Source organism: Argentina silus (genome assembly GCF_951799395.1).
Source record: "Argentina silus genome assembly, chromosome: 12".
NCBI classification, from domain to species: Eukaryota; Metazoa; Chordata; class Actinopteri; order Argentiniformes; family Argentinidae; genus Argentina; species Argentina silus.
In genome coordinates, this window is record NC_139666.1 from 19,981,316 (window position 1) to 20,000,010 (window position 18,695).

The 18,695-nt window shown below is 41.4% G+C and overlaps 2 protein-coding genes across 4 annotated transcripts in view; both read right to left on the reverse strand.

Annotated features, from left to right (window-relative positions):
- atp5po (ATP synthase peripheral stalk subunit OSCP) overlaps nt 1-16,891 on the reverse strand; it is a 39,790-nt gene extending 22,899 nt beyond the window's left edge. The window contains exons 1-7 of one of the 3 annotated variants that reach the window (XM_083681511.1): nt 16,821-16,891; nt 16,231-16,284; nt 15,908-16,018; nt 15,561-15,690; nt 14,995-15,107; nt 14,702-14,788; nt 13,302-13,502 (exon numbers count right to left, since the gene is read on the reverse strand). In XM_083681511.1, coding sequence (XP_083537637.1) covers nt 13,392-13,502; nt 14,702-14,788; nt 14,995-15,107; nt 15,561-15,690; nt 15,908-16,018; nt 16,231-16,284; nt 16,821-16,847 — 633 coding nt within the window. In that variant the 5' untranslated portion in view covers nt 16,848-16,891 and the 3' untranslated portion in view covers nt 13,302-13,391. Of the gene's footprint in view, nt 1-13,301; nt 13,503-14,701; nt 14,789-14,994; nt 15,108-15,560; nt 15,691-15,907; nt 16,019-16,230; nt 16,285-16,820 lie in introns of those variants that run through there. The other 2 variants (XM_083681513.1, XM_083681512.1) reach the window with 2 other exon arrangements.
- LOC310812919 (nectin-3-like) lies at nt 1,304-10,311 on the reverse strand. Its single transcript, XM_083681677.1, has 10 exons — nt 10,254-10,311; nt 9,866-9,931; nt 9,045-9,389; nt 7,699-8,007; nt 6,002-6,104; nt 5,568-5,722; nt 5,076-5,181; nt 4,924-4,951; nt 3,795-3,903; nt 1,304-1,457 (listed from the first exon to the last, which is right to left on the reverse strand). Exons 2-9 carry the CDS (start codon nt 9,927-9,929, stop codon nt 3,796-3,798), a joined length of 1,218 nt encoding a protein of 405 aa, XP_083537803.1. The 5' UTR covers nt 9,930-9,931; nt 10,254-10,311; the 3' UTR covers nt 1,304-1,457; nt 3,795.
- Nucleotides 16,892-18,695: the final 1,804 nt, after the last annotated feature.

The following is an 18,695-nucleotide window of genomic DNA, read 5'->3' on the forward strand; positions in this document are numbered from 1 at the left end:
GGTTGTGAGAGAGTGAGGTTTTCAGGGGTGAGGTGAATCCGTCTGAGACATCACAATGATTGAGCTGACTGTACATTTCAAATCCCCAAAAATCGATTTGTTATTCATTTTAGAATTTGTAAAAAATGTGCTTGACACAATATTAATATTATTATATACAGTTGTGGTCAGAGGTTTACATACACTTGTAAAGAACATGTATGTCATGGCAGTCTTGAGTTTCCAATCATTTCTACAACTCTTATTTTTCTGTGATGGATTGATTGGAGCACATACTTCTTTGTCACAAAAAAACACTTTGTGTATAGTCTGCAGTAGATGTTTAACTGTGATGAACGTAATTGCAGAAGAAGAAGAAAAAGAACTGCACTGTGCCCTGCAGACTGTGGGTATGTCCACTGGTAGAGAGAGTGAGACAGCTCATTAGATCAAACTACACCTCCCCATATTGTCCATCTTCTAAAGCACACCCATACGCTCACACAGACAGAAACCTCCCGAAGCTGGCCTGTCACTGCAGCTATAACGGGGCTATGCATCTCTTACAAAGCAGACACACACACACACACACACACAATACCAATCAATCATCGCTTGAATGCCACAGCCTATTTGAGTGTTGTTGCTGACCACGTGCATCCCTTCATGGCCACAATTTACCCATCTTATAATGGCTACTTCCAGCATGATAATGCACCATGTCACAAAGGAAAAGTCATCTCAAACTGGTTTCATGAAAATTACAATGAGTTGTTCAGTGTTCTTCAGTGGCCTTCCCAGTCACCGGATCTGAATCCAATAGAACATCTTTGGGATGTGGTAGAACGGGAGATTCACAGCTTGAAAGTGCACCTGAAAAATCTGCAGGAATTGCGGGATGCAATCATGCCATCATGGACGAGAATCTCAAAGGAATGTTTCCAACTTCTTGTGGAATCAATGCCAATCAATGAGGCTGTTTAGAGAGCAAAGGGAGGCCCTACCCAGTATTAGTATAGTGTTCCTAATAAAGGGAGACCCTACCCAGTATTAGTATAGTGTTCCTAATAAAGTGCGTGGTGAGTGTATAGATCTGAACCACAGCCAAGTAGCTTGCTTACCTCCATGCCTCACGTCACGCAGGACGTATGTGGTGAGATGAGGTGACATAAACTTGGAACAGTCTAAAGAATGTGCTCCCTGACAGGCCAAGATACCCGAAACTCACGGGAAAAAGACTACCAAAGCATGAACCGCAGAAGAAGAGACAATCAAAACAGTATATGTTACAGAATATTTTATTATGAACAACTATAGAGGTGCCAGGAAGCAGTGGTCTCTGGTCGGGCCAGGCCAGGACAAGGGACTTAGTTATCTCGGATGATCTTGGTCAGTTTCTGGATCTTTGTCTTGGTGGACATGTCCACATACTTATCCCCAATGCTGACAATCATACCACCCAGGATGGAAGAGTCAGACTAGGAAGAGAAAGAAACAAAACAGATTGGAAACAAGACAAATGCTGGATATGTACAAACTCTGTGCAAGGCTAAGTACAGTTCATTTCACCTGCCCCAATTCAAATACACTCATTAAACTGGATACGTGCTAGCTCCGGATGAATTAACACATTCATGACAGCTCAAAGCTATTCATGATGAATATCAGGAGTCAAAAAGACCATGTATGTTGGCATGTATGAAAAAATCCAACTCTGTTGTAGTCAAGGACATCACACAGGCATTTCAATAAATAGACCACAAACTTTGTTTAACAGGTCATCCTTCCTTCCACCTTGAACCTTCCAGTGTGGTTCAAGGATAATGAAGGATAACCCATAAAACAAAGTGTGTGGTCCATTTATTGAAATGTCTGTGTGGGTTTTATTATGTAGGGAAAATAAAGAGGGAGCTGAAGACTAAGATCACAGTAAGAACACAAGAGTAATATTAGGAAGTTAGGAACCATGGTGTCAAGTGTACCATGGCCTGACACTTGGCACTCTTCATGGCTAGTTTGTGTCGTCTCAAGACTAAAACCTCGCGCCACCTGAACAGTTTCTTCCCATGGCAGTGGGGCTCACAACCAAGCCCCCTGCCTCTCACTGACTCTGGGACTTCCACCCCCCCCCCCCACCCTGTCACACAAACAATGCACTGACAGTGTAATTTATAATTATTTAAAATTATTCGAATTTATAGTGTACATGCCCCATAACCATTTCACAGCCTCTAGCCTTATTGCCATTTAGTCTCACACAGCCTACAATATGTATTGTTCTGCTGCTTAAATTTGTAAATTTGTTATTGCTATTTTGTTAATATTTTGTTATTTTGTAAATTTCTTGTCAATATTGGCTATTTGTTATTTATGTCCATGCACCAACCTCACCAAGTCAATTTCCTGTATGTGCAAATATACTTGGCCAAATAAAAAGAATTCTGATTCTGATTCCATCTATCAATCCAGCCTCCAAGAAATCTCAAAGTGCTCACAAGCTAATACCCCGCCCCGAAGGTTGAACACTACATCCGTAAATCCACTTATAGGACGATCCTTCTGCTATAGGATTGATGAGAACTACATGAATCAGCTAAGCAACAATAAGTATCAATCCAGTATTAGACTAAATGTAATCCTTGTGAAACACGAATTCTGTGTTGCCAACTGAAGTTAAAGTAATCTCTCGTCCTCTCTCTCTCACAGTTCGATTTAATCATGCACATTACCAGCGTGATTCATTGACACCATATGAATTGATCATACTCCTATATTTACAGCTTAATGCCACCAGAGGGTGCTACCACGACATCATTCTGTAGGTCCATGCATTGAGGGTAAAACAGAACACCATTACTAACCACTAGGTGGCAGTATGCAGGGAGCATCACACTCACCGAGCACTTTATTTGGAACACCTGTACACCTTCTCATGGTAAAGGTGGTGTAATGGTGTGAGGAATGTTTTCTTGGTACACTTTGGGCCCGTTACATTTTTTTCTGATTGCTTAGGCGCCATCTTTGAAAATATAGGCTATTTTTGGCAAAACTCTAACACACTAACCACAAAACCTTACACCAAACCAGCAAAACATTATACATCTCTTGCAAAAGCAAACAATTCTTGCAAAGCTCTTCAAACTCTTTTAAAAAATGGTGTTTTTGCGTCAATACGGTACGCACAAACTATCATTTGAATAAGCACACAAAGCACCAACTACGCACTGACACTATAAATGAAAAACACTCGTGGCTTTTGCTTTTTCTGTGTGCAGGGCGTAGCAGTTTGCAATAAAGTTTTAAACAGGTCTTAGAATGGCCTTCACAAAGTCCTGACTTAAACCCCATCGAGAACATGTAGAGTGTGCTGAAGAAACAAGTTAGTGTCAGAAAGCCAACGAATTTAGTTAAACTGCACAGATTCTGTCAAGAGGAGTGGTCAAAGATTCAACCAGAAGCTTGCCAGAAGCTTGTGGATGGCTACCAAAAGCGTCTAATTGAGGTGAAAATGGCCAAGGGATATTTAACCAAATATTAGCATTGCTGTATGTATATTTTTGACCCAGCAGATTTTGTCACATTTTCAGAAGACCCATAATAAATTCATAAAAGAACCAAACTTCATGAATGTTTTTTTGTGACAAAGAAGTATGTGCTCCCATCAATCCATCACAGAAAAATAAGAGTTGTAGAAATGATTGGAAACTCAAGACTGCCATGACATACATGTTCTTTACAAGTGTATGTAAACTTCTGACCACAACTGTATCTAAAGAATCTTTCCAGAATAATAAATGAGAGGATAAGTTCCGTACATCATTCTATTTCTACATGTCCAACTTGTGGGCTCTCCTCCCGCCTCCTGGTTGGAAGAGCTGTAGATACTTCATCTTCCTCATTGCTGTCTTTCTTTCTCACGCAGACCTGGAGTGAAGAAGTTATGGATATCAATCATAGGCATGTTTTTATATGCATAGTTGACAATGGTTGATAAAACAAGTCCTGTTCATCTTTGTGGAAGTAAAACTGCTCAATGGTGGTTTATCTACAGAGGTAAGTGAGGTAGAGGTGAATCTTCTGACCAGTTATCTCATATATTGTCCGGTAAGAGCGTGGTTGTTATGCAGAATGTAATGGCAAAACATTTATTTGTACTATTTTGCTTAAGTCTTATATGAAATGTATTGACCTTGTTGTGACCCAATGTACTTTGTTATTTTCCATTATGTGACTGAGGAGGAACCAAAATCAACTTCTCCTTCTATCATACAATAGACAGTGTGTGACCTTGGAACACTCCTAACTGCAGGCTGAGGCAAGATATGTTGACCCCTAGACCTATGACGTACGAGCATTGGAGTTAAGGACGGTCCTCTCCTCAGCCACAGCAGTTATATCTGAATCCACACTGTTGGTGAAGGAATGCTGATCCAGCTTTAAACAACATTGTTTAAACTTTGTATATGCATTAAAACTCTCAACTGAGACCAAACATCGTTTAATGTTGTTCACTGAAAGATTTCCATCACAAGAATCTCAAGCAAGGGTTTTGTGCCAGGGTGTCCAGTTATAAACCCATGTTTACTGTAGTCACTGTTTCAACAAAGCAAATGTGTTTCTGAGTGGTCTAAAGCAATCATACATTGTGAGTGGTCCTAAGAACACATTTGAAATGAGAAAACTGATGAATTAAATGTTCTTGAAATTGGTCTTACCAATGATATATAAGTTCTTGCATAAGCACAGACCATGGTTGAATACTATAAGGTCCACTGTTAGACTTGTCCTATCACGATTATGTTAGACAGTGACATGAACTCATCTCATACAGTATACTGTAATGTGAGGTTAAACACACATCTCTGGGATGCTGGCATGCGTGTGTGTGTTGGAGCATGTGTGTGTGCTGGCCCAACTTGACTTTATCATGAACTTGTCTCATACCTGTAATGGTGTGATGAACATGTCCGAACTCCAGAAAAGCAGTCCAGGAAAAGAAAACACATTAACACATTAAAACACACAATATGTATAAAAATTCAATAGAAATTCCTTTTCATTACACAACATTCAGATTTCAGAGTAGAAGAAGGTACCTAGGAAGCTTTCTGTATTTGTACCAGTACCAAACAAAGACAGCAGCAGCAGCAGCAATAAAGAACAGAATTAACCACAGTAGAACCCAACAGGCAGTGCAGGTCCCTATTGGGAGACAGGAGAGGGCATTTACATTTACATTTAGCAGACACCTTTATCCAAAGCTACTTACAAGTACATTTGTCAAAAGTAAGTGAATCATCTATACATCAGTCATCATAAGAAAAACAAATCTATACATGCTCTTATCAAGTTGTTCTCCTAGCAACTCATCAGTCATCACAGAAGTGATGAGAAGTGTCGGAAGGGAAGTGGGAGAAGAAGCCAGATAAGGTTGCTATATGAGATAAGAGTGCATAAAATAATCTTGGCTTAACAGACTTTTTTGCAGATGCAAACCTTGTAACTGATATTTCAGTTACAAGTGAGTACACCAAGCCATGGTGAGCAAATACTGTGTGTGTGTGTGTGTGTGTGTGTGTGTGTGTCACCTGAGGCTCGTTGGTAAACGTAGAGGGAGCCGGTTGCTCGTCCATAGGGGTTGGAGGCCTCACAGACGTAGAGACCATCCAGCTCAGAGCTGCGACTGAGGTGCAGTGTGTCTCCTTCCACTCTCACTGCAGACCCAGGCCATGGTTGGTTCACTCTGGGAGAGAGAGAGAAAGAGTTCAAGGATCTGTGTGTGTGTGTGTGTGTGTGTGTGTGTGAGTGTGTGTTGTTGGAGATGTGTGTATGGTTATGGAGTATGGTCATGTTACCATGCAACTTCAACAGCTGCCAGGCCTGTGAGAGCAGCTAAGCATATAGGCAAAGAGATGATTAATACTATAATATACGATAATCTATTTTCTCATACAAACAGAATGAAGCTAACATTTTAAACCGGTTTGAATTAGTTTGCATACAGTGTGGGAGTGTACTGCACCTGCTCCAGGTGTAGTTGGCTTCTGGGTTGGTTAATGCTACACACTGGAACACTGAGGCCTGGGAGGTAGCACTGACAGCAAAGTTCACTGATACAGGTGGATCTGAGAGAGAGAGAGAGAGAGAGAGAGAGAGAGAGAGAGAGGTGAACAATTTTAAATTACAAGCTGTAGCAATGGTACGTACTTGACAGCACACATTACCGTCACATCATTTGTGCAGGGGGTGTTAGGTTTGGGCATATATAGCTGCCACAAGAACTGCCTAACTTGTCTTTGACTACTGTAACTGCTGACAGCAGCAGCAGTATGTATTCAGAAGTGTACAGAAACATCTTGTCTGCTCGAGTGCAAGCAAATGCCTCCAAATTCATTGGATGGCGCTACATCACAGTAAAACAATGACACAAAACATACTGCCATAGCAACTAGGGAGTTTTGACTAGAAAGGTCTTGACAGTAGCTCAACGGATCACTACTACTCTACAAACAAGAGTTCCCAGTCTACAACAGAACACACAGCTCCTTTATTGTGCCACCTCTCCTCAAACACAGGGAGGTCCTTCACTGCCATGAAAGAGGCTAAATCTCTCCTGATGCTGGATCTCACCAACACCTTCAACACAACTGTGGCTCTACGCTCGTCTCACATTAGCCTCCTTGCCCAGTTTGACCCACCATGGGGTGTCAGCCCTGGATCACAGCTTGTCTTTATTCAGCACCTCAACACAAGCCCTGTAGAGACTTAAGGGTGACTTAAGGGTTTATGCCATCTATTTTGCACAATAAAACATTGTTTTTGTACATGCTAAAAGTGTACTTTTCCAGTCAGTCAAAAGAATATTCTAGAGAAACCAATGACCTGAACAGTACCACGGTGTCAAGGTCCATGTCCTCCATCTTTGATTTTTGTGTTTTGTACATGGCCAACTTGCCAAGCCAAAAATACAAAATTAAAAGTGAGAGAAAAGTGAGAGAAGTGAAACTGGATCTAGATGACACCACACTGAAAGAATCCATTTGTTTGACTTTCCACACCTGAACCTGATCTCCCTCTGTGTTTGACACGGGAACTACCACTTTGAATGATTTGTTACAGTACAGCGTCTATGATATGTGTTCACAATAAGGACATACTGTCTAATAGTGTACTAACACTTTAACAGTTTAATTTGTACATTGTAAATTAAGCCCATTATGGACATAATATAGCAGCTCAAAGAGAAAAGAGCTCAGGCAGTAGCCACAATTCAACAAGTTGTTGACAGCAGCCTACCATTTTAAAAGCTGGCCACTGCAATGAACAATGAAACCCTTGTTAAGTGAGAATGTAAGTACGCATTAGCTAAATGGAGACTGAGCAGTCGGTTGAGAATGTCATTGTCAGGCAGTAACCAGTGAAGGTTTATGTGTTACCAGTGGGGATGGAACCCTGGTCTCCTGCTGGCAAACCTAAACATCTACCATTAGACCAAGAGCACCAAACCCCCTCCAAACCCCTCTGGAACACATGGAGTAGGGCAGGAAGAGTACACTCACAGTGGATGTCTATGGTGTAGGGCAGGAAGAGTACACTCACAGTGGATGTCTCTGGTGTAGGGCAGGAAGAGTACACTCACAGTGGATGTCTATGGTGTAGGGCAGGAAGAGTACACTCACAGTGGATGTCTCTGGTGTAGGGCAGGAAGAGTACACTCACAGTGGATGTCTATGGTGTAGGGCAGGGTCGTCTCTGTTGCCAGGGCAGACTGGTTGACCACACACTGGACCTCCTGATGATTGGCAGCTCTGCTTGGCACCCCGAGCAGGTAACTGTGTACCGTGGTGGTGCCGTTGGCATGCTGGGTGGAGTTGGTCACCGTTCTCACCGATGCGTCCAACGCCCCTGTGTGCCACCTCACCTCCGCTGGAGGTTTGGCCCCAGCAGCTGTACAGGTTGCCAAGACCACCTCCCTCTCACCGATGACCGGAGGGAAATCAACAGAGACTGGACTCATGACTGGAGGAACTATGACAGTAAAACAACATCGAACAGAGAAAAGTGGAACTTGAATTTGAAATGAATTGAAATGGAATTTCTTGAGAAAGGGAAATTAATTTGGGGTCTAAGCCTGTCGGGCGTAGAACGCTATTGTTATTGTTAGGGGTTTTATTATTATTATTATTATTATCATTATTATTGTTAAGATGCCATCACTCAATTTCCTGTGAGATGCTTCATGCTAAAGACAAGAAACTTGGCAGTGCGGGCTGGAATGGAAAGGACCCATGGCCATTCAATGTTGGCAGTTATTTTTCAAACTTATTAAGCGGAAATATTACATTTGAGAGTATTGGTCACCCAGGGGAGTCTGGTGGAGGTAGACATCAGAGGACGGGCTCATTGTAATGCATGTTATGGAATAAGGAATGGTATCAAACAAGTGTTTGAAATGGCTAACTTTGAAAGGCCATGGGTCCTTTCCAATCCACATTTCTGCACCCCCTTCCCTTACTCCCGTCTATCGAGTGAGCCCTTCAGTGATGTTTTGATTACATCTTTGCGAGTAAACCCTACCTGAGTGAAGGAGAACTGTTGTTAATGGTCACTGTTTTATACCTGTCTGGGTACGTCAAAAGACTGGTATAAAACAGAGATAAAACACTAATGGCAGTTTGGGCGTGTGGATTGAATTGCAATGAATTGTGGGATACCCTTTGTTACTGTTATTTACTGTCATTACTTTTAGTGCTTAGATTTGTGTACTTATTGTACTGTATTGTTGATGCTGATTCATGTTGTTGAGCTGCTCTGCCTCAAGCATCTCATTGCATTATGTACTTCCTGATCCTGTGACCATGTCCTGTCTCTAAGGTTGTGGCTACTTGCAGCTTTAATTGGAATTTAATTTGTGAAATTGACCCCAATCCTGCAGTCTCTTATCATCACAGGAACATTTATAATAATACAAAATGTGTCATTAAGAAATATGTCAAACCCAAAACATTGCAAATTGTTGCATTACAAAACGGTTTAAATATTAGAGAAAAGGTCAACAGGCCTACCCAGCACATTCAGAGGTATCTCCGTCTGGTATGGTCCACTGGGGAAAACAGTGAAGATACATATGTAGGTGCCTTCATCCAACAGTCTGACACCTGATAAACTAATAGATCCAACATTTTCTTTTGTGCTCCCAATAAAGCGGACTCTATCACCCAATCCATTCACATGCTGGGTCTTGCCAGTGACTGGCTCAATGACTAAGAAATTATGGTCCTCTGGCTTTTCGCGTGTCTTTTTCTGCCATGTTATCTGAGTGAGCTCCTCATCAGTCTCAATCAGCTGGCAGAATAAGTCCACATTCTCCCCTTGTGTTACCGTCCTGCTTCCTCCAATCACCTGTATAGCTGGAGAGAAAACACTGGGCCATTAATCTGTCAGGAAACCTGCCTCAGACAGGCTGTTGATTGTACTGATGGGCTCATGTGGGATGGGAGAATAAATTCTATCATTGAATTGAGCTTGCACACAAGTATGTGGGAATGGTTCTTGCAGGATGAAAAATATCAGTTAAAACATTCACAAGACAGCATTATTTAAGCCTCTTGTTTGAAATTGTATGCTTATGACCAACCTTTAATGATTAAATAAAATTGCTAAACTTTAAACCTATTTGAGCAGAATAGCTTCCAGTCATCAGAAGTTTATCCTACATTTACATGTAGTCAGTTGTAAATAAGCCTGTTGGGCCGTTATTACTCAAGGAAAATAAATTATAGGACACATGATCAGAAGCATGACAATGATAGACATTTGACAACAATTACCTTCAGAAAGCAAAAAAAGAAAGACGGAACAGAAAAGTGGAAACATTTTTAATTACCTTCAGAGGTAATCCTCGTCATCGTGAGAAGGGAGCAGAATACACGTCCAATACACGTTTTCATTTCTGGGTGAATTCATAATAAAAAAGCCTACAGTTATTATTGATTTTTGTATACATTTTTTCCCCAAAAAATTCTGCTGTATAATATACAAATGAAATTTTGAATACACACATCGAATGACGAAAGCGTAATGCAGCAGTCGCTATATTAACACGCTATTATACCAATGAGGGAAAGTGCAAGACCACACACAAAGAAAGGTGCCACGAGGTCAGCGATGGCAACGAGCAGGTCTCGTAGCCTACCCAAACATGCGTCTTGCCCACCCAATCAAAAGTTAAGTAAACATTTTATGCGGAAAAATAGCACAGAAAATACCCCTACTGTTTCTAACTTTTTCGACTCCAAAGACGCGCAATGCCCCCAATCTGTTTTCGTCGTGTTCAGGTACAAACACAGAGCTCTGAAAGCAGCTGCATAGTGTATCTCTCGGAGCATACCGAATTGGCATAGCCCCCTTACCATCACAGCTGTTGCCCTGTCACATATCACATTGTCAGTGTGATAATAATGTAAGTGAACTGTTTTAGTGCCAATTACAAAAGAGTAGGTCCACTGTTTAAAATCGTTTCATGATTGTCGAAATATGCACACACATAATCATCCATCTGCTGTTTATATTGCTTACTGCTTATACTGTTCATATTGTTTATACTGTTTATAGCCTACTGTCCATATTGTATATTTTTTAGTACTTCTATTTTTATTTTATTCTATTTAAAACTTATTGTATTGTTGCACTACTCTGTGGCACTGTCACTTTTGCATGCAGAATCTTGAGGAGGATGTGGTTTGTATGGTAAGAAGTTCTTCAGGTTGCCAACACCGGCCCTGCCACGAAGTCTGCATTAAATCCAGTTTTTACGTAAAGCTCTAGCACCATCGTCTGGTTGGATGAATAAGAGAGAAAGTATTGTGATCCCATCACTTTCCATTTATGTTTTAACTCGCGATTTTATTTTGAAGACCGGAAGACTTAATGGAGGTAGATGGAGCTTTTTAGAGCTCAGAGAACACAGATCTCAGTCCAGTTGTAGCTGTGATATGACAGATGGGGAAGAGAATCGGAATGCAACCTAGAAGTCTCGGAATTACAGTTTTGTCTGATTGCTAACGCACTATTTTTGAAACTATAGGCTATTTTTGCAAAACTCTACACACTAACCACAAAACCTTACACCAAACCAGCAAAACATTATACATCTCTTGCAAAAGCAAACAATTCTTGCAAACTCTTTTAAAAATGTGTGTTTTTGCTTGAATACAGTACACACAAACCATCATTTGAATAAGCACACAAAGCACCAACTACGGCCTGATAGTATAAATGAAAAACACTTTTGCTTTTTCTGTGTGCAGGGCGTAGCAGTTTGCAATAAAGTTGTGTCATACATGTAGTAAACACACACACACACACACACAGGTATCCAAATGTGTAAAGTATGTGTATTCTGAGCGTTAACACACTATCAATACAAATACGGGGAAAACGTTTTTTTTTTTTTTTTTTTTTTTTTTTTCTCAAAATGTTCTAACACTCTTCAAAAAACAAAAGCGCAAAAAGAACAGAAATTAGTGCAATGAAAAGTGAAAAGTGAATAGTGGGTGACCTGTGAACCAATTGCGGACCAAAGCAGCCCGGTGGAAACTAACATTGTCCCAGATTATAATTTACCTGGGCTGCTCTGGCCCCTGGTCATTCGGAATTAGTCTGTTGTGGAGGGTGTCCAGAAATGTGATAATGTGTGCAGTGTTGTATGGGCCAAGGATTGCATGGTGAAGGACGCCGTTTTGACTAATAGCCGCACACATTATTATGTTGCCACCACGTTGTCCCGGGTCGTTGAAGATGGCACGGTGTCCGATGATATTTCTGCCGCGGCCCCTTGTTTTTGCAAGGTTGAAACCTGCCTCGTCTACATATATTAGCTATATGATGCAGTGCATCTGCTTCTAGCTCCATGACTCTCTGAAAGAGACAAGACAAAACAATGTAGCATAGTACGAAAAGACTGGGATCAGTCAATGTGATGTAGCACCATACACTTCCAGATCCAGTACCAATGATAGGATAGTATAGCTGACCTGCACATATTCATATCTCAGCTGTTTTACACTGTTTCTTTCCTTTAATTCTATTGCGTTTCAGTAGACGAGACAGTGCAAAGAGACTCACTCTGTTGACGTTTTAGAATATGGTCTTATCTGCCATTATGTGGTCCTGCAGTTCTCTGAGTCTGATGCAGTTATTTGCAGTGACCATATTTACAATGTGGGTCTCCTGCTCTGGGGTGAACAGTCAACCTCTCCCACCAGATACTGATTTTCTACTTCACCTCTTACTCTGTCCAGTATTGGCCTCCATTGTTGTCCAAACCAAATGTTTACCTGTGGCCTATTTATAGTGCTCAAGCTCAGATTTGTAAGTGAACTCATTATCTAAGTGTTTTCACATGTATCAATGTGGAAAGGCAATTTGCAAAACAGTGCAGCAATGTAGCGACCAATGTTTTCAGTTTTGCTAAAAGTGTGTTATTAAATTGCAAATTGAGTGTAAAGCAGTGAGTTGTGTTTACAGTTGTGCAAAAAGTGTGTTATAAACTTAGAGTGAGTGTAAAGCAGAGAATGTGCATTCAGTTTGGCACTTGTTAAATGCATTGGCTCCAAGTGTTAATGGTTTCAGAGATAGTGCTTCAAGAATCACTGTCAGTGTTTAAGCATTCAGAATAAACTGTAATACCAATCAATCATCGCTTGAATGCCACAGCCTATTTGAGTGTTGTTGCTGACCACGTGCATCCCTTCATGGCCACAATTTACCCTAATTGGCTACTTCCAGCATGATAATGCACCATGTCACAAAGCAAAAGTCGTCTCAAACTGGTTTCATGAAAAATGAGTTCTTCAGTGGCCTTCCCAGTCACCGGATCTGAATCCAATAGAACACCTTTGGGATGTGGTAGAACGGGAGATTCACAGCTTGAAAGTACACCTGAAAAATCTGCAGGAATTGCGGGATGCATTCATGCCATCATGGACCAGAATCTCAAAGGAATGTTTCCAACTTCTTGTGGAATCAATGCCAATCAATGAGGCTGTTTTGAGAGCAAAGGGAGGCCCTACCCAGTATTAGTATAGTGTTCCTAATAAAGGGAGACCCTACCCAGTATTAGTATAGTGTTCCTAATAAAGTGTTCGGTGAGTGTATAGATCTGAACCACAGCCAAGTAGCTTGCTTACCTCCATGTATGTGGTGAGATAAACTTGGAACAGTCTAAAGAATGTGCTCCCTGACAGGCCAAGATACCTGAAACTCACGGGAAAAAGACTACCAAAGCATGAACTGCAGAAAAAGAGACATTCAAAACAGTATATGTTACAGAATATTTTATTATGAACAACTAAAGAGGTGCCAGGAAGCAGTGGTCTCTGGTCGGGCCAGGCCAGGACAGGACAAGGGACTTAGTTATCTCGGATGATCTTGGTCAGTTTCTGGATCTTTGTCTTGGTGGACATGTCCACATACTTATCCCCAATGCTGACAATCATACCACCCAGGATGGAAGAGTCAGACTAGGAAGAGAAAGAAACAAAACAGATTGGAAACAAGACAAATGCTGGATATGTACAAACTCTGTGCAAGGCTAAGTACAGTTCATTTCACCTGCCCTAATTCAAATACACTCATTAAACTGGATACGTGCCAGCTCCGGATGAATTAACACATTCATGACAGCTCAAAGCTATTTATAATGAATATCAGGAGTCAAAAACACCATGTATGTTGGCATGTATGAAAAAATCCAACTCTGTTGTAGTCAAGGACATCACACAGGCATTTCAATAAATAGACCACAAACTTTGTTTAACAGGTCATCCTTCCTTCCACCTTGAACCTTCCAGTGTGGTTCAAGGATAATGAAGGATAACCCATAAAACAAAGTGTGTGGTCCATTTATTGAAATGTCTGTGTGGGTTTTATTATGTAGGGAAAATAAAGAGGGAGCTGAAGACTAAGATCACAGTAAGAACACAAGAGTAATATTAGGAAGTTAGGAACCATGGTGTCAAGTGTACCATGGCCTGACACTTGGCACTCTTCATGGCTAGTTTGTGTCGTCTTAAGGTTGATTTATACCTTTCGGGGTCGCACAGACATCTGTACACCACCCAGACAAAGTGTCATTGAAAATCTCTCCAAGGATTTTCATTGTTTGGGCTAGTCATGTCATAGATCCACACGGATTTCCGCAGAAGATACAAATGCAAACCCCTATGAGGATTCAAATCTGTGTCTGCTATGAAAAGCTGTGCGGATGTCAATGTGGAAGGTATATATCAGCCTTTAGGTTCCAGGGAATAGAGGTAGTAAAGCCACCCATGAGAGGGGGAGCTGGGGATAGATTATTATTGCAGAAGGAGGTATTGGATAAACTGCTTGCAGATGGAGTGCCCTAGAGACTGTCTTTTGTTTGTAAATTTGATTTAATTCTATTATTTTCTTTTGTTTGTGTTTTTGTGGGTACCATGGTATTGTAAATAACAGTAGTTTATAAATACCAGTGACTGTTGTAAGTTCTCCAAACACTGACGAAGGTAAAAGCCCAAAAGCGTCTGTTCACTGCTGCTGAACTATGAACTAAAACTACAACAGTGATTGTAGCGAATGCAGGTTTCTTCATGTATCCTTGTGACCGTGCAGCCTAAAGATATTTTTTTGTAGTGAGTTGAGCACGCCAATCCCCCTTTCCAATGTATGAGTATGTTCTCACCTTGGTCTCTAGTTTGATCGTCTCTCCCTTCGCCAGGAAGCCATTCAGAGCAACCTTCAGCTCTGCCAGGCTAGCTTCATCCAGGGGCTGTCACACACACACACACACACACACACACACATACAGAATATACAATAAACACGGGCCACATAGGGAGGTTCTCCATTGTCTTAGACTCATAGCGTCAAATCTAAACACTTTAATTTGGGGTGCCACTATAATAACTAATATACAGTATTTCTCTTGTATTGATAACTTGAATTGACAACCACAGTGTGTGCGGGGCACTTTACCTGTGCCGTGGTGACTGAGCAGATGACCTCGCCACGGTGAGCGCTCATCATTTTGCCAAAGGCGCCGATGACGTCTTGAGTCAGGGTCAGGCGACCATTGTCTGCCAACACATCTGAGTGGGGGAGAGCAAAATAATTACCCTTTCTAAATCAGCTTTGGGTTGACAAGATTTGCACCACATTTCATTTGGAGTAGAGATGAAGTTTGATGTTCTTTCATGCATATAATTAAGTATGGTGTGGTGCCCACTACACTGCTATCTCCATCCAGATCAATCATATCAGAGGTCAAGATGGAAAGAAAGCAAAATAAGAGCTGGCAGGTAAAGCTATTTGGCAATAGAAGGAATTGTACCTGCCCCAACTCAACTTCAACAACAGAATTGTGTTTGAACCCAACACTTAAACACCTGATCAACTGATCATAAATCCATTGATCCTAGTTTAATCAGGCGAGTTAGTGAAGGGCTAGAACAAAACCGTGTGGTCCTGTGAGTCCTCAGGAATGGAGTTGAGAAACTTTGCCTCTCACAATCCCAATGTGTATGTTTGACCGGGAGACTTACTGATGAGGTTAATGGTGATAGGGGAGAGCTTGGCCTTGTTCAGGGCATCACCGAAGATCTTCAGCTTGAGGCTACGCTTTACACATGGATTCAACACGATACTGGCCAGCTTTGGGTCCTTAATCAGAGACTGGTGGAGAGAAGTTGGAGGGAAAAATTAGGTGAAGGAGTAGAAGGTAAATATTATGAAGCCACAGAGAAACTCATTTTATGATTACCAAGGCTAAGAGAGACTGACTCGTGTGCTCTTTATTGAGACATATTCACTTAGGATCAACAGAGAGAGAGAGAGAGAGAGAGAGAGAGAGAGCAACACACAGACAGGTCAGTTGGACGTTATAACTCACCGACACCCGGCCCAGCTCCTGCTCCACTTTGTCCAGATTCTTCTGCTTGCTGGCAGCAGAGAAGAGGGCTGTGGCATAGCGACCTTCGACCCCATAAACCTGGATGGGGGACTAGAGGACAGCATGGACGTCATGAACATGATGCAGTACCATAGTAATGACATGAACTAACTTCCCAACTCTAGCTATGCTAACCTTTTACCAACAGAGGAGAGCCATGTAAAAAAGCAGCTTGTTGCAGATCCTTAGCATCGTAGGCCAAGAAGAACACCTACTCAATGACTTATCTCGCATGTCTTCAGACGTCTGACATTGGACCTTACCTTGACAAGCCTGGACGCTGGCCGGACGATAGAAGTGCTGAACTGACGCACCTGCTGAAAAAGAAGGAATGGCAAAACACAACAGTGACGTTAATTCAGTGTATCAAACATAGAGATAAAACAATGCTGTATCTTTGGTGTCAACTGTCATCTACATCTCCCCCAATAGCGTTCGTTGGTCATTTTGACAGCTGCTAATGCGGTAGTGCGGAATGCTGCAGCTACGGTTTGTTAGCTAGCTAACATTTGCTAATGCTCAAGTTATTTCTACCTAAAACAACCGATAATGTTGCTAGCTAGCTGCTATATTTTGGACGACACAAACGTTAACTCAAACAATGCAAAAAGACAAATATAATGTGGCTGCAAAAAGATAAATAAACGTGGTCCTGGCCAGCTAGCGGGCTTGTCAAGTTCATGCACGTATAAAAGGCCTGGTTTGTTGGTATGTATATGCGTTTAAAGAGACTCTACAAAGTATGAAAACATTGCACATTTCCAATATAGGAATATCTATAACGCAATGTCATTCTAAAATCAAACACAAAGATGTAGATGTTATCACATTAGTGTTTTTCTAAAAGTCATACCTGAAGCCCCAATCCTAACGCTGCCATTTTCTCCTGCTACTGTGTAGGTCAAACCGTCTGCGCATGACGGCGCAAAAGAAATGCGTATAATGAGAACCACAAGGCATTCTGGGAGGCGTAGTTGTCGATATAGTGGAAATGTACTTACTCAGTGAAAAGTCAATGGAAATTCACTGTCGTCGTAGTCAGACAGTCTATTTATTTCGTGAATAGACATTGTCACAAATATTCTCCTCTCGTATTGCTACTTATCCTGTCGGGTTCTCATGTTTCAAAATTGCAATTAAATGCGAGCAGCGCCCTTGAGCTATTATCTTGAAATGTCCACCCATGTGATGCTCGAGTCTGATGCGTTCTTGCTCTAACTAATTTGCTTTAAGAAAAAAAAATGTCTTACAATATGTAATATTGTGCAAGAGCAAATAAAGGTATAGCTCACTTTCATACAGAATGGCCTTGATGATGATTTTTTAATGTCCTATGCACCAACCTTACCAAGTCAATGTCCTGTATGTGCAAATATACTTGGCCAAATAAAAGAATTCTGATTCTGATTCTGATTCTTTGACCTCTTTTGAAAATACTCTCTCAGAATATTGTATGCCTAAACGGTTTGGTGATACCAAAGCTATCATGTTATCACATGCTGTGTCATTAGTGTAGCTCTCAGCATTTGCATCTTACCATGCTCTGGGGAAAGATATTAGGCTACTCTTACCATGATAATGCAAGTGCCTGCATATAAAGTAGATATCATAATGTCATTTGAGTGTACTGGGATAACCACAAATGACTGCAACTGCCTAGTACACGTTTATAGTAAAAGTAAATAGTCATGTGTAGCAATTACACAAGCCGCAAGCATATAACTCCTTCTGGGGAATACACTAGGTATATAGGCCTATGCTATGCAATACTGTATGCCAGGGGAGGCTGATGGTGGTAGAAAATGGAGGATGGGCTCATTGTAATGCATGCACACATGTCTGATACCATTTCTCATTCCATTTCATGCATTACAATAAGCAATAATCCTCTGATTTCTACCTCGGCCAGCCTCCCCTGCTGTATGCGCAGTAGGTCACGTGTATCCTGGCGAAGGGGCAGGGGTGTTGACTTCTGCCGGCCTCAAGCAATGATTCTCCAACTTTCATGTCTGTCTGCACCGGCTGAATGATCATAGCAGAGAATAGCAGCTGTTTACTGACATCATCTCCAACTCTCCCATCACATCCCATGCCTTCTCTGTACCCTGTCCACACATGTTTGATAGCATTCTGTATTCCATTCCCTGCATTACAATAAGCCTGTCCTCTTCCACCAGCCTCCCCTGATACATATGTCATGTTTTAAACATTGTAGTGTATCAATGAGACTGTAAACTATTCAAAAAATGTCCAAGTAAACAACACAAACTCAACATCGAAGGCATGCAGTTTAAATTCTCCAGATTCAATGAGGATAAAGCTTTAGAAAGAACCAGAAGAAAACTTTGAAGAAAGATTAGTTTGTTTTGTTATTAGGGCCACCCTCAAATCAGATTAACCTACTGGAGTCCCCTGTAATCTCAGCCAGTTAGCCAGCCAACGTGGGTTTTCTGGCCATTTCCATTCCAGAAACAAGTAGCCTAGCAAGACAACTGCGACTCTCTTTGTGTGAGGGCTATACATGGAATGTCTATCCATGTAATCGGTTGGAATCCAAATAATTATGATTATAGAACTCAGTTGTGTGGGTCAAAACCAATGACTCTAAATAGAAACTAGAATTAGAAAAATGTATGGGCGTGAATGTTTTTAGATCATTGGGCGTGTCACAACTGAAACTTCACGCGCGTATTACACGTAGGGAGGAGGGCGTGAACCAGAACGATGC